Genomic DNA, 17,058 nt, shown 5'->3' on the forward strand with positions numbered 1-17,058 from the left:
TTTGGGAGCTAAATGTAATGACTGCTTCAAATTTAATGCCATGATGAGAAGTAACACTTAATGCCATCATGTAATCTACACATTGAGAGGGTAAGGCAATTTTTTTTTGCACATGATATATGGATAATTATTCAAAATCAGCTTTTTTCTGTATCCTGCAGATACAGGCATATCTGTTTGCCTTTACTATTTTGTCGATTCGCTTGATGGCGAATGGGCCACACACACACAAGGCCCCGTTTTTGAATTGTGAATGCTTTATTTAGTAAATAGTGTGAATGAACTGTAAAGAATGGAGCTGGCAGAGATGCTTGTTAAGCCCTTTACCGATCATAGAAAGCTGCGCCGATGGGCCTGTCTGTGATTCTATCATTGTCATGGCTGTCGCTCCCGTTTAGGTTTGGGGACCTGCATAATGTGTCTAACACACACACACACACACACACACGCGTACGCACACACACACGCACGCGCAAAGACCCATGAGTGCATGCACAGACAGTCTCATCTGACACAGCAAACATGCAGAAGTTTCAAATACAAACAGTATATGCGTGCAATCGGCAGTTTAGCAAGACTCGGTGTGACTCAGAGGGCAAAGCAGGTTGCAAGCTCACGGTTACCTTGAGAATTATAATGATACATGCACACACACACAATCAACCAAAAGCCTGCATAGTCAGTGACCTCGTCTTTGCAAAGCTAACAGTGCTGTGTGTGTTTCTATCCCCACTGCTTTAAGGAAACATTTCCAGAAATGTTTTTCATTGGCTTCTCTCTTTGATTCTCTTAACCAACGAATTGGTCAAGTGCTGCTTTTATACTGTAGACAAGTTAACGACCTCAAACTGCATATTTGTTGCCTGAATGCCTCGCAATCGGCATCTCTCTCCAACTAGTTTGCTTAGAAATTCTTTGCATTTGTATGCCGTTTGTTTGCTTGTGTGTACTAGATGGCATGTGTGTTTTTGTGTGTGCATGCAATGGTTTGCATGTGCCCAACTTGGCTTATTTATCAAAACGAGTGCTTGTGATGGCTAGTGGATGGATGACCTTTGGGACCTCCCGAGGGTCCTGTCGCATCGTGTGGTGGGATGGAGGAGAGCTGGGCTATTTATTTTTACCCTGCTACGTTTCGCATACAAGTTCTTTTTGTGGCAATTCCATGCTTTTCAGACTATGTATCACACCTGGCAGCAGTCTCATAGAGCCACACACTGCTTCCATTTGTATAAGCATGATTGTTCAAGTAAAGTAATTCAAGTCTGCAACGCTCAAAGGTGAACTGAGTGTTTACATATTCACTGTTACTCAACTCGATTTCCCCCATCTGGTCTGAAAAATTCTAACGTGCGTCTCTCTTTCTAATCTGCAGGGCACTACTGCTCTTGCCGAATGAACGCATCATACTTTGTGGATCATGAATAACAATTTAAAGCATTGAGATATTTTTTTTACCCCATCCTTGGTTTTGCTTGATGCATAAGATAAACTCACCCTGCCTTGTTTTGATATCTTACTCACCCGAACACCTACCTATCTATCTATCCTAGCTTTTTACTAATCCCACACACTGATCCAAACACCTTCCAAGCTAGTATAACTCCTACCCACCTGTCCAAACACCTGCTACCTGTTAGGGCTGTGGATTAATTGAATGTTTGGTCGGATTCTTTTTTATTTCGCAGCTTCTATACTTTAAAGATCATCCCCGCTTAGGTGCAATGCTTTCACTATAATGGCAGCGGACAGAGAGGTGCTAGTTTGTAACAGTTTTGCTAGTCAATTTGGAGTTGGTTTGGGTTTGCACCTAAAGAAAATGAATTAAAAAAAACAGCCCACTGCCAAGCACGTTCAAATGCTGTTGCAACCAAAGGAAGTAACACAACCAACTTTTTCAACATTTGAAACAGATTGGAAGAAATGCTGTTGTGTACACGACTTGGAGGAACTAAATCCCATTAAAACAGAACCTTAAGTGGATTAATTTTCAAATTTTTTTTGCGTATGATAAGGAGGGAGCCCGGCGGAAGGCAATCACGGAGTCAAACGCACCGCACATTGTCAAAGACATGATGGTGTCCAATTCAGGTGACTGTTTGGTCCGTATTCACTGAAGGATTTATTCATTTTAAATAACATCCATCCATCCATCAATTTTCTGAGCCGCTTATCCTCACAAGGGTCGCGGGATTGCTGGAGCCTATCCCAGCTATCTTCGGGCGAGAGGAGGGGTACACCCTGAACTGGACGCCACCCAATCACAGGGCATATATAAACAAACAACCATTCACACTCACATTCACACTTACGGGCAATTTAGAGTCTTCATTCAACCTACCATGCATGTTTTTGGGATGTGGGAGGAAACCGGAGTGCCCGGAGAAAACCCACGCAGGCACGGGGAGAACATGCAAACTCCTCAGAAATTTGAGCCAATAGATGGATGGATGGATGCTAACCAGTCGTCCACCGCACCGCCCTAAACTTTTGTGACAGGAAAAAAACAACAAATATAAAATATATATATGTATATATTATTGATATATAATTATTTTCTTTTTAGAAGCATATTTGATGTTGGTGTAATTAAAAAGTAATTACAAGTAATCAAGTTCCATAATTTTAATATTATGGTACTTGGATTATGTTTGACTACTTTTTTTTTTAAAAATACTTAACTAGTAACTGTATCGGAATACATTTTTCAAGCAACCTTCCCAACCCTGCGAACAGCCTACGGGGCATGCCTAAAGCAAGATGTTGTTGTCTGTCCTATTTTCCTTGCCAAAAGTATGTCTGTAACAGGCACGGTGCGAGGATTTATTCTCTCCCGGTGCTAAGCGGGTCTTGACCGATCCGTGGGGGGCTGAGAAGTTAATCGATTTTCATGACTGCAGTTACTGTATGATAGAATATTTCAGTCATTTGTAATCATCATACCACACTGAAGAAGAGGCTGCCTTGGTTCATCAACAGGTGATTATTGAGTTAAGCTGTGTCTGCTCGCAGCAATGGACTGCTCCGGTGCTCCTTCAGAACCTGGCTCACATTTTTTAACCCCCCTTTCTTTTTTGTCCCCCTAGGAGACTGGATTTTCATTTTTATTTTCTACCTGCACTCTGTTTTGAAAAAAAAAAGGGGGTTTTTCTCATCATTGTTGCAACGGACTGAAGCTTAGCTAGCCTTAACCCAACGCATGAGTAAATGAAAGACTCCTCCCGCTCCTCTCACATGTGGTACAGGTGCAGCACAAACACGGAGGTGGGGATTGGACTGGAGCAGAATGGCTATTTTTGAACTTTTGAATGTTTTGTTAAATTTAAATATTAATAAATAAATAATAAAATTCTAGCGGGGTTAACCGGGGCTACAAGGATATTTGACAGGGGTTTAGCACCCCCTAACCCCGCTGTAGCGCCGTCCCTAATGTGTAAGATCCCATTTTGTTGACATTTTCAGGGACAAAAGTTAGTGTTATTCAATTTACCTTTAGTGACAGTTGTGTTGTGGCACATTAATCCCAAAGAGAACATTTGTGTTCATTTATTGATGTCAAATTTTGACAAATTTATTTCTACTCTAGCTGTGAAGAAAATATTAATTCTATTCTTTCTTTTGATACTAGTTAATGCTGGAAAAAAATGATAAAAGCCCGTATTTGTTTTCAGGAGAGATAACACTTATCCCAGGAAAGGAAAATTGGAAATCAGCTTTTTGTGGGGAAAAAAGTCTGTAAATTCTCCCACAAACCCATCTCAACACCTTCTTGACTATCTATCCTACACATTCACAGAAACAACTATTTGACCTATTTCCACACCCAACACTCAACGACCCATCTACCTATCCGTCCAAAAAGCAACCAATTTATGTGCCTGCCTACCTGCCCATCCAACCTACATACTTCCCTACCGAAATATCTTCTTACTGATACCCCCAGAGATCTAAACACCTCTGTACCTAACTGTCCTTCTTACCTATACAGATCAATCACACACACGCACGCAGGCACCTGCGCTCACACACACATAGACACACATGAACACACACAAACACAAACACACACACACACACACACACACACACACACACTTGGACACATGCAGAGCCGCAATGGCATTTAGGCGATGACATTTTCCAAATGACATTTTGTCTGCGGCCAAATCCATACTAGGGGAGCATGAACCGTAACGCTGCTGTGAAACACTGATGTACATCTACACGTGAATGCCCCACTCCCAACCCCCGGCCCCGTTTCCCCCCGTGTTATACACGGGGCTACAGACGTTGATCGATTACTCCCTAATCCAGTGTAGGGATTTCTAGTACCTTTCAAAACACAATTTGACCTTGGTAAGACCTTATTGTTGAACTTACAGTTACAGGGTCTATTTCTATTTAACACATACATAAGGCGCACCGTATTATTGGGTGCAGGCATGGTAAAACATATGCTATCTTAAAACATACGGTAGCATGCATGCACGCTAAAACATACGCTAGCATATATGCTAGCGTATGTTTTTAAAAAGGCAGCAGGAGCAAAACTGAGTTCGGGTGTACTTTATTGAAGTCTTTAACAATGTAAACAGTGAGTTCGGTTGTACTTTATTTAAGTATTTAACAATGTACTCATGTTATTTTTTTTATCAATCCTCATCCACAAATCCATCAAAGTCCTCATCTTCTGTACCCGAAATGAACAGTTGGGCAATTTCGCCATCAAACATGCCGGGTTCCCTCTCGTCATTGTTGGAGTCAGTCTCGTTGCCGGGTGATTGTTCAGCAATGATGCCGGCTTTCGCGAAAGCTCGGACAACAGTCAAAGCAGGTACCTTAACGCAGGCATCCACGTGCGAACCATGGATTCGTTGATCTTGAATTCTCTCGTGGCTGCTCGATTCCCATGTTCCTCCGTGTAACTGATAGCTTGCGGTTTAAACTGTGCTTCGTAAGCGTGTCTCTTCGTAGGTGCCATTTTCGGGGGTTCTTAGCCAATATATACCTACTGGGGGCGTGCCTTTAGCGTCCACTTTCACGCGCACCCTACCCCCTTTAACGTGTACATGCTGTCCTCAGTCACGTCCGCCTTTCCTCTATATAAGCAGCGAGCTGGCAGGAAATGCTCCCAGTCAGTCAAGCGGAGCGCTCATCAAAGTCACACAACAACCTTTACAGATTTTGAAACTCGGTGCACACATAAGGCGCCCCCCATTGTAAGGCGCCCCGTCCATTTTTGAGAAAATGTAAGACTTTTAAGTGCGCCTTATGGTCGTGAAAATACGGTAATAAATATGTGGTGTCAGGCAGTTAAAAACCTTTCCCATTATGTTTTGCAAATTTGTCATGGTCGCTGAAGACAAATGATATGACTTACTGTAATGAAGTCAGTCTATTAGGTAAATATAAAAATACAAACATTAAATTAGATGACACTTGACATGATGCTCTTCGAGACTGTCCAATAGGCCAATAGATCGGAAACAATAAATTTGTCCACACTTCATTAGTAGGCTTCTACTGGATTTACCAATACACAAATCATGCCTTATTATTAGCTGCAATTGTGATATAAAAGCTGGAAGAAGATGAACAATACATAATTCTACTGCCTGCACAGAAGCTAAACTAACTACATTCTAACAAATGTGAGGGCTGAGCTATATTATGGGAAAAATACTAGTAGAAACTTCTCCACATGATGCACTGTAGTTTTCCACCACGGGTCACAACAGTGTACCTGATTTTGTGGCCATTTTTAATACTGAACTAGCCCTATAGGTGTACTGCTAATAGCCATTTTTAAATAATAGCTAGTAATTGTATAATCTATCAGAAGTGAAATAATTTGGAACTTTCCGACTGCATTCCCCAGAGAGAGAGTTTTGAGATTGTTTCGTGACCTGCATGTGAAGTCTAGACAATCTGTTACTGGAGACATATAATCACAGATGATTTAATCACTAAAGCACCTCACCAACACACTCATTCAATCATGCATGCAAAAGCCATTTAGAAAATGGACGAACAAGGTAAATGACGTGAACAAAAGCTGCTGCTCATTTAAGGTGCTGCCATTTAAAAGTCTCCTTTGTTTACACATATCTGTTTGTTAACAAGTGCAATTATATGATGTTATGATTAGAATTTTAACAATGGTTAAAAACTGTGCCTTTGCCTGAACTTCGATTTGCTTTGTATCACTCAAGTGCAAACTGCATACTTTAAAGAAAATCAATAATAATTAATTCTGAGAGTGCCCTGTGACTGACTGGCGACCAGTTCAGGGTGTGCCCCGCCTCTCGCCCGACAATAGCTGTGATAGGCTTCAGCGCTCAGCAACCCTAACCAGGATAAGCGGTGTTGAAAATGAATGAATTAATGAAAAAATCTGAGCACATTTTATCCAAATACTTCATAGAATTATCAAATTGATTTGACATGACATGGGATGAAACAAAGTAGACAATTTGAATGGCTTTAGTGTTTCACAGCCAATGTTTAGTTTTTAGATTGCAAAAATTGCACCCTCATCCCTTTTTTTCTGAGCCCTTATTGACTTTACTAAATAAAAATCATGCCACTTTTAAAGCTAAAGGCCATATTAAATTCAGAGCATTTACATTTTTACAGGATTGTGCATGTAACTAGTGACACCAAAGCCTCCATAAAGATAAAGGAAGCTGAGTCTGCACCTACATCTTCTTTTGGCAAGAGTCCATCCATCCATCCATCCATTTTCTTTACCGCTTATCCTCACTAGGGTCGCGGGCTTGGCAAGACTCATGGTTTCCTATTTACAGTAGTCAAATGCATGCAATTGTACACATGCACACACACACACACACCCACACTGGAAAAGCAGGCAGGACCATGGATGACAGCAGTCAGAGCGAACGGAGAGACAAAGAGAGATGTTTTCATTTTGCCCACTAAGCTCCTAAATAATTTAATGAGGGGGAGATCTGTCAGCGTATTGCTGTGTTTGTGTGTTGAATATATATAATGCATAGAAAACTGTTATGGGCCTGCTGCTCGCAGTCTTGCATCTCAGATCTCTGCCTTTCTAAAGGTATACTCCAATTTGATGCATCTAAAACTGGTGTCAAACAGAACAAATATATAGCAGTCTGAAGAGGTAATGCTGTACACTTACAGTATGAAGAGGCAAACTGTGCTATTGTCTAGCGCCTCGAGACAGGAGAAGTGGAGGTAAAATCATATATTTCAGATGCTATAATTGACTACAGAGCTGTCGTCTGTACAAGACAGCATTTAAAGGCGCTTCAGTGGAGATGCACGAAAGCGTCACCGCACATCATCCTCCCAAAATGTGATGAAGCTCCATCTATTTCAAACATGTGCTGTAAGGCTGTTTTCTGGAACAGCGCCTCTGAGTTAAATAAGCAACAGCTATCCCCAAAACAGAACTGACAGGGTTCTCGATGAGGATTTTTGCAAAGTCTCTATTTGTATACATCAGCGTGTCCGTTCACAGCCCAAAGTCGCTTACTTTTTAAAGAAGCTGTTTTAGCTTTCTTGTCAAGAAGGATTTTGTTTCTTTGTATTTCAGATAATTTTACATCGTAGAAAGTGTGAGACGCTGTCACATCAGGTACACCTGCTCAATTCTAGCACCTGGGAATTGGGAAGGACTTATTGAAGCATGGCGGAGGCTGGATGCTTACTTTCCCTTTTATAGGAAAGGATCTAATTTTGGTTGTTTATTGGGCTGTGGCTCACTGCGAGTTCAGCCTCATTAAAAGTAAGATGAAAGATTACATCTAAGTCGTCAAGATGTTTAGTATGCTTTACATGTTCAGGTTTAGATGTTTCTCAAACATGCTGATAATTAATGAGCACTCTTTCAATATTTAATAATGACTGATAAAGTCCTATTTTCTTTACATTGATGATGTAACAGTTTCAGTTCCTGTTTACTTTAAAGAGAATTCTTTTGAGATTTTGCTGCAAATGACCTGCAGAATTCATCTTTAATATCATCCATGTTTTTCCTAGTTTACAAGTCTTAGTGGAAAAAAGTCTTGCTCTGTTTTGAGCTGAAGTGTCTTAAATACTATGAGTTCTTATTATGGATTTTGTAAAACAAAGTACAAAGTGCCATTGGGCGAAATCAATTCAAATTCTCCAGTTTGGCCGTTGCTTCTATCCATTGTAAGTTGGGCTCAAGCAATATGAATTTTTATACGCCGGTGCCAATCCCAATATTTGGCAGAATAAAATTGCGATATCCGATTCATCAGCCGATTAATGAGTCTTCATTCAACCTACCACACATGTTTTTGGGAAGGGGGAGGAAACCGGAGTACCCGGAGAAAACCCACGCAGGCACGGGGAGAACATGCTAACTTCACACAGGCGGGGCTGGGATTTGAACCGCGATCCTCAGAACTGTGACGCAGATGTGCTAACCAGTCGGCCGTATAACATCAATATTAAATTCATCTTTACAAGCCCATACTTCACAGAGATGAAGCTCGTTTCATTCGACAACATCCCATGTTCTCAAGCCCTTATCTGGGCAAGGAAAAACCCCCGGAAAACCAATTTGGTTATATAAAATTTAAAGTAGAATACTTAAATAAATAATATAGGTTAAATAGCGACCTTTGCTCTAATAGATGCTGTGCCTCGAATATTGCAGGATGTCGATTACAGACTTGCGCCTAAAAAGCGGATGATGATTTTTAAAAAGTTTACAAAACGTGATGAAAAAAAACAGTCACGCTGAGTTGAGTGAGAGGTCATATGGTTGGGGGCCTTTCTTCTTCCACTCATCCCCTCCCCTCTCTATCTTCAATATATAGAAGGGGAGCATCAAGTATCCTCCCGTTGGCCATCATCTCATGTGACTTTCATCACCACAGTCACCTCACTGTCCTCGCCTCCAGGTATTGGCCCACCTACCCGGCTCGACTTTGTACTCATTAAAGTGGTGACGAGCGCTAAAGGAGGGGCACGAAGAAGTCTCTGAAATGTGAACCCTTGAATAAAGTAACAATGACGTGTGTGTGTGTGTGTGTTTGTGTGTGTGTATGGGGTGGTGGGGGAGGGGTTCAGTATGCATGGGGTGACAGAGCAGAGCAGTGTGACCTTTTCACCAGCTCGCATTCACGCGTCATTTTCACCACTCCTTTTTTTCCACAATTGTTTTCCTCTGAGAAAGAAGGGTTGAGTGAGGGAGCATCACGTCTCAAAGAGAAGGTCAGAGCTCTGTTTGATAGCCTTTTGTCTCCCATCCAAAAACAGCCCCGCTAATAGCTATCCATAGGCCACTTTATAATGATTGGGCCTTATCTTCAGACACACACAGAGACCATCAAGCGCAGACGCCATGCAGCATTTTTATGGTTGCTAGCAGGATCATTTGTCTCCAGCGTGGAAAGAGACACATTGTGTTTTTGTTAGTTTTTTTTATACTAACAAAGTGACAGGGGATGGCTGCTATTTATCCAATTCAAAGCTCTGATAGCTGGACCACGGCTATTGTACAAACAAAACTCGCTAACAAACATCAGCATACAGTGGAGGAGAACAAAGTTCCCCACCTTTGGTTGGGCATGGTAAAGCAGAGTACACACATACCGATATTCAGACCTAATTTGAGCAGTTTTCTTCTTTTCTAATCAAAGCCAGCAATGCCCTCATTTCTCCCATGTCACTGAATCTTTATCGTGTGGTGTGGGGTGTGTTAATGTTTCTTCCTTCCTGATCTTCTAAGAAAAAGTCAGGACAAACGATCGGAAATGTTGAACTAGTTCAATTATAGGGCTCGAAGTTAACTTTTTTGGGCACTTGCCCAACATTTTTGCTTGCCCGTGGCAAACTTGAGCTTGCCCTGTTCAGTCAAGTGCATGCAAATATTTGCTATATCTCACAGTTTGGTTTTATCACAATTTTAATCTTACGGTACGGTAATTATTGCAGTATTGTGGGAAAGCTCACGGAATTAATTGCATGGTATGTGGTAAATAACTATAATTTACAGCAATGTCGAAGTGTACTGTGATATATGTTCCCAGCATGCATTCTAACATTCATGGCTCCACAGTGTTTAAGCATTTCAGTGTCAATAACAAGAGACACATGCAAGAAAATACAATAACACAAGAAAGAATGATCATAAAAATCGATTATGTAGAAATACTCAACACTAACAACGTGGCACCGTTGCAGAAAATCATTGTTGTATATGCTTCTCGTATATGGGTGTTTATTTGATTATGGGCCTTTTTGTGCCCTTGATGTAAAATTTAAAGAAAAATATATTTACATAGATTTTTTTCAATAACCAGCAGTGGGCGTGCCTAATTATAAGTGTTGTCTAAAATTTCATGTTATTATTTGTATATTTTCACATTTCTTGAGCGGTTTTATGGTGGTATTTTACCTGTTTTCACCCTGTCCCTTGCACAGGGTTTGGATATATGAAGCTCTGTCTTTCTACTAAAAAATGCTAAAATAGTGTAACTTTTACCATAAATTCCTTAAAATATAATAGAATTAATGATTTCTCATCATATATACAAAACAATTCAAATTATGTCGTTTATTTTTTTACTAAAATATGTCTGTCCCTTAAAGTTGCTGTCATTACCGCCACATTGACCATTTTCAGATCAATAATGTTGATTGAAAATCGGATTCTTTAATACCCTGTGTCATTTTGTCTTGTCACTCAAGCACATGCTAGGGCAGAGAGAAGTCAGAAATTTGGATAACTGGAATAGTAAGTTTTTTCCTGATTTGTACCCTTAAGTCATAATATATTTATTGCATGTCATTACCAAACGACTTGTAGTGTTAATCTGTTTCAAGATTTTCCTGTAAAAACTTGATAATCATATAAAAATGTTATACAGGACTTGCTAGCTAAAATAAAAATTTAAGCTAACTCTACCAGCATAGCACAGTTAGCTAAAAACTATGAAATGTCATTACGTCATCACATAGTGCAGCGTGTTGGTGATGACAGAAACGAAAATCAAAAGTGCCCGAAATCAAATAAACACCCATATACTGTACATGTCGGTTTGGTAGTCGCAGTATGTTTGCATTGGAGGAAGCTCATTGTCGAGGTCAATAGACCGGAGCCAGTTGCTGCTTTCGCAGAGTGTCACCTGATTCAGGTAAGCTAATCAAAAGTAAGCAAATAATGATTCGCAGCTGGTGTATGAGTACAATGCATGATGTGGTGCATGACTCCAGAATCCTAGTCAGACTACTCAGCGTCTTTTAAAAAAAATAATAAGTCACTGTAAAAACTCTGTGAAATGTCTAACAGTGTATTTTACGTATTGAACTTTGACTTTAATATTTTCAGTATATGTGTGATAATATAATATTATGTCCTTTTCATGTTACTAAAAAAGTTAACCAAAATATATGTGACATCTCAATATGATATAGTGCAATTCCACACCGTGACTACAACCACAATAATAATCTGTGCATTATCTTTGTAAAGGTGAGGTTTTATGTTGCATTTCTTGTATTGTGCATTGTGTAGGTTAACTTTATTCTGCATGGTAATGACCGAAATGATCATGCTTATCAGTACTGTATTACCATGATATTGCTAAAAGAATCACCTGTTGCTAAAAATTAAATTTTAGTCACTATTATCAGGTGCTTATCAAATTAATTCTTCCCATCATATATCACCAACATGGCACTTAATACAAGAAAATATATAATTTCGTCATCTGATATGATACAAACAAGTCTCCTATCTGCTACAGTAGTGAGTTGTTATCCCAGGATACCTTAGAAGGCTCGGAAGATCCTGAGGCATTGTGTCATTAATTTCCATAATTCTGCTTTTTTTCCCATTTTGATACCTTGAGGATTTGCCGCTGTGGCAAACAAGACGACAAAGCAGTTTGGGAAAAAAAGGAGCAGCGGTACAAAGCAAGGCCTCTCCTTCATAAAATAAAGACCCCTGTGATATCAAATTAAAGGTTCTTGCTGTTGGATAGACCACACTCGAATCACCAGTCTCAATCTTTGCGAATCACTGGGGTGACTGGACCTGCTAGTTAGTGTTGTCTGAAAATCATCAACACTCTTCCTTGGCAGCATATGACAAACCTTTAAAGAAAGTGGGTGGCATAAGAAAAGGGGCAAGAAAGGGTGCATATTGATGAGTAAGTGCTTCCTGAGAATGTTTGGGGAGATGAATTGCATTGCACTGTGCTGTAATGTTGAGGAGTTGAGGGGATTGAGTTTAGAGACTTGAGATAGCGACTGGGGGATCAAGCCATTCAGCGCTTGAAATGGCTTTGAAAACCAATCAGACCAGCACACAGGCTCATTACAACGCTCTCTCTCTCCCTCTCTCTCTCTCTCTCTCTCTCTCTCTGTCTCTCTCACTCTCTCTCTCTCATACATAATATAGCATACTTTACAGGTAAGCCCGATATCTTCGTAACACGTCACTTCACTTTGAATTGAAAACACGTAGTAGCTGGTATGATGCTACTTTCACAAGGATTTTCGTAGGATCTGTCCTAAACGTAAGACCCCAGGGCTGTACAATTATGGCTAAAATAATAATCACGATTATTAGTCACGGATATTCCTCATGTTCTTCATGAAAATCTTTATTTTATTGCTCTACTTTTCGACAAACAATATGTAACAGTTTTAAGTGCAAAATGAATCTTGAAATAAGAATAAATGATAGCTACTAATAAAAAACGTAAATGTACCCCCAAAAATTCAACTTTACCAATGGCTAACTGAATAAATGCTATTACAAAGTCCAATGATAAATTGCAACTTAATGGAAGCAAATACAATTAATGCATAAAATGCAATAACATTAGGGTGTAAGCTTTTCATTTGAAAATCCCCGTCATCAATATAGTGAATTGTCAAGGAAGGATTTGGTCCGATGTGCACGGTCACAAACTGCAAAGAACTCGCTAGTTGTGATTTCCCTCTATTACTGTACTTCAGGCGTTTTTTTTTTTTTACTGTGGTTAGGCGAGCCGAAAAGTTGAAGCCAAGTCAGCCGCTACAGCCATTGTTAATAGTATCTTACCGTGATACTCCGCCTTTCTGCCAACGTGCTGAGAGGGCCAACTTCAAAATACAAGCTTCTTATATTCCTGCTTTTGGCAGCAATGCCATTTTAAGCTTTATTTTGAAGTTGGCCACGAAACGCGATGCTGGCCCTTAATGAAGCCTAAACCTTAAGTTCGCGCCCTGGTGGCTGGCTGACTAGGTTGCGGGCACTGCTAGAAAGGAAGCACTTTTCATATGAAGCAGCGCCCGCATTTTAATTGTAAAAAAATTGCCGATGATCAGGCTCATTTAATCATGGCAGCCAAAATCACGATCACGATTAAAATGCGATTAATTGTGCATCCCTATAAGACACTGAGGTTGTCCCTTTATGGTCCTGCGCATGTGTCGATTTTCTAATTAAAGTGACACTCATGATGCTAGAAAATAGTCAGATTTGAGGGAAAAATTGGTTATTCATGTATAATTCGGTGTGGATGTTGAAGATGTGGAATTCTAATTTGACTTTAAAAGTCCAATTGTCAATCAATCTTAATGTTTTTTTTCCTAATTGGTAAAACCGAATTGTGCAAACTAGGCTGGTTTTATACAGAATTCTGAATACAATTCGCAAAACCACATACCCAATTCCCGTATTCTGAAAGAAAAAAAATGAAGCACCCTAACCAAAACATTATCAAAATCAAACCTTAGCACCAAATGATGCACACTTTATTTATATTAACTAGATTTTGTTTTATCATCCACACACTGTTGGGCTTAATGAAAAGCACTTTCATCTTTAGCTTTGCCAAAATACTAAAATAGTTTAAATTAGTAAAAACCTCTTTCCATTGTTCACATGCACTGAAATATTGAGAATTGAAGGAAAACCAATCCATGATCCATTTATAAGTAGAGTAGCTTTAAAGGACATTGTTGTGATCAGCTCCCTTACAGAAAACCACTTCTTTGTTATTTTTCACTATATTCTCGATACAGTTTGGGCAAAAATACTTAATCCAATCCTTAAATGATACATCCATGTGCAGTTAGCACAATCCATGGAGGAAATTCACAAACGTGGTTAATTTATTCACTTTCAGGAGAAGCGCTTCAACTATTCAAGTGACAATGTCGACAAAAGAATTATGAGCCTTTTTTGCATTTGGACTATTTTCAACCAATCACAACTCCTCCCACCTTTTCTCACACGCCAATTCCATCTTAGTTAAATACTATGATGACACCTCATTTCAGACGTTGCATTGCAGCGTGCCGTCTACATGACTCGAGGCAAACATTGCATCACTTCGTGCGTTGCCTGAACAAACTACTTTGCATATGAGCATACTTTTCAGTAAAATGACAGCGTTACAGTCTGTATAATGATTTAAGAAAGCAGATGTGTCCGTGTTAAAGTATAAGTGATGTGGAGAAACACTTTGCAGCCAGGAGCTTTTTGAAAAAAAATTTTTGGGACATTTTGTGTAATTATTGGTACACGTTTACCAATAATGTGTCACCAACAAATGGAAAATGACGATGTCTTATTTCAGACATAATTGGCTTTTGACCTGTAATGTAAGTGGGCTGTAATATCCCAGCCCACAGCCATTATGTACATTTCCATTGAGACGTACAACAATGTCTTATTTTCAATCAAAATATGTGACCTGTTTCCTAGCAATCTTACAGAACCTCTTCTTCCCTTTTCCCTCTTGCACTTTTTTTTTTTTTTTTTGACATACACTGTCTCCCCTGTTCTTCTGCAGGAGCTACAGTTTGAGCGCCTGACCCGGGAACTTGAGGCCGAGCGTCAGATTGTTGCCTCCCAACTCGAGAGATGCAAGCTGGGATCAGAGGCTGGCAGCATGAGCAGCATCAGGTAACAATTCAAGACCCTTTTTTTTCTTTGCTTGTGGAGGTGACTGGGTGTCGTATCACCTATCTGGTGATCTGGTGATAGTTGCTGGGCTTGTGAAAACAATGTCTGCGTGAGTGTGTGGGTGTGAGTCCGCTCCAGTTTCTCATATACTGTATGCTATCAATACAATGAATGCAAAGATGTCCATCATGGCTGAGACTTTAACATTGTATACCTAATCCTGCATTTCATACTGTGCAAAAGGCTTAGGGTATCATGGGTTTTCATTCAAGCAGCGTTTCACGAACGTTTTCGCCTCAAGACCCATATGAGACATGTGCCACCCTGAGACCTAATTTAGAAAAAATACGATTAATGAATAGTAGATATAAACTAATGATAACGCAACAGACAAGAATTGATTAGAACAACAGGAAACAAAAAGCCCTTTCATAACAATAATGCCACAAAAAAGAAAAATACCGTAAAAATGTCATTGAAGAAAAATACCGTACAAATCATTTTTAGCCAAATTAAATGCAATTGAATAACTTCCCATGGCACCTCTGAATAATGATATCTCTGTGCTAGTGTGCCACGACACCTTGGTTGGGAATCAATGTGTTAGACCATCATTATAATAGCTTAAATAGATAACTGCTCTATAATGTATAAACATGGCTAGAGATTATATGATTTAGAATCCATTAATTCTTCCTATCTATAAAATAACTGTCCTTAAAAATACTTCAATTTAGGAGCTAACACAGACTAAAAAATAACAGATCTCAAGATCTTTGCATATCTTAAAAGACCTCAACAAATCTTGTTCATATCTCATAATCTTCAGTTTGGTGAGCATCGTTCTTTGTTTTTTCTTTGTATTTTAGTGATTCCAGCATGATTACAACCATATTTATGAACAGTATACTGTACTTTAAAAGCGGTGTTATCTTTGTGTGACAGTTAAGAATGTTAAGATGTTAATTACTTTGCCTGTCCATTTTATAACTTTGTGTTCCTCATAGATTTATTATGCCGACAGTTAGACCCAGGATCTTATTAATTCAATTTCAATTATTTTCTAGGCAGGTTCAAGGAGGTTCAAATCTGGGCTGCAACCTAACTTTGTTCAATTTGCATGTTCTCCCCGTGCTTGCGTGGGGTTTCCACGGGTTCTCCAGCTGCTTCTAACAGCCCAAAAACATGAATTTACACTATGTTCCTGGCAACCACAGCAGCCCTGTTTGCCAAAAACACAGTGTGACGTGGGATTTTGGCCATTTTTTTCTCCATGTTCAGAACTTGTTAGGTTTTCTCACAGTGAGGGGCTGGTAAGTTTCGGTTTACCACAGGGGTGGGGGGTGGGTGGGGGTGGTTTACAGGGGGGGTTGGTGGTGGCATACAGCAACTCAATAATACTAGTGTTCTACCAACCAACTAATTCATTAATCTATCTCTTATACTTAAACGTGCAAAAGAGCCCATTATTCACCTACACACTGCATAGTGTGTTTGCGCGGCCAGCTCTCTCTGTTTCAGTCTCTCTCTCTCTCTCTCTCACACACACACACACACACACACACACACACACACACTTCGACATTAAGCATTATAAACAGGTACAACCCCAATTCCAATGAAGTTGGGACGTTTTGTTAAACATAAATAAAAACAGAATACAATGATTTGCAAATCACGTTCAACCTATATTTAATTGAATACACTAAAAAGACAAGATATTTAATGTTCAAACTGATAAACTTGGTTGTTTTTAGCAAATAATCATTAACTTGGAATTTTATGGCTGCAACACGTTCCAAAAAAGCTGGTACAGGTGGTAAAAAAGACTGCGAAAGTTGAGGAATGCTCATCAAACACCTGTTTGGAACATCCCACAGGTGAACAGGCTCATTGGGAACAGGTGGGTGCCATGATTGGGTATAAAAGGAGTTTCCCTGAATTGCTCACTCATTCACAAGCAGAGATGGGGTGAGGTTCACCGCTTTGTGAACAAGTGCGTGAGAAAGTAGTCAAACAGTTTAAGGACAATGTTCCTCAATGTACAATTGCAAGAAATTTAGGGATTTTGTCATCTATGGTCCATAATATCATCAAAAGGTTCAGAGAATCTGGAGAAATCACTGCATGTAAGCGGC

At 39.7% G+C, this 17,058-nt stretch overlaps 1 protein-coding gene across 1 annotated transcript in view; it reads left to right on the forward strand.

The window, feature by feature from the left end:
- The window catches only part of ctnnd2a (catenin (cadherin-associated protein), delta 2a), a 215,704-nt gene that overhangs the window by 54,065 nt on the left and 144,581 nt on the right, over positions 1–17,058 (forward strand). The window contains exon 4 of the mRNA XM_061666667.1: positions 14,808–14,920. Within this exon, the coding sequence (XP_061522651.1) occupies positions 14,808–14,920 (113 nt within the window). The remainder of the gene's footprint in view (positions 1–14,807; positions 14,921–17,058) is intronic.

Source organism: Phycodurus eques, chromosome 21 (assembly GCF_024500275.1).
Source record: "Phycodurus eques isolate BA_2022a chromosome 21, UOR_Pequ_1.1, whole genome shotgun sequence".
Lineage (NCBI taxonomy): Eukaryota > Metazoa > Chordata > Actinopteri > Syngnathiformes > Syngnathidae > Phycodurus > Phycodurus eques.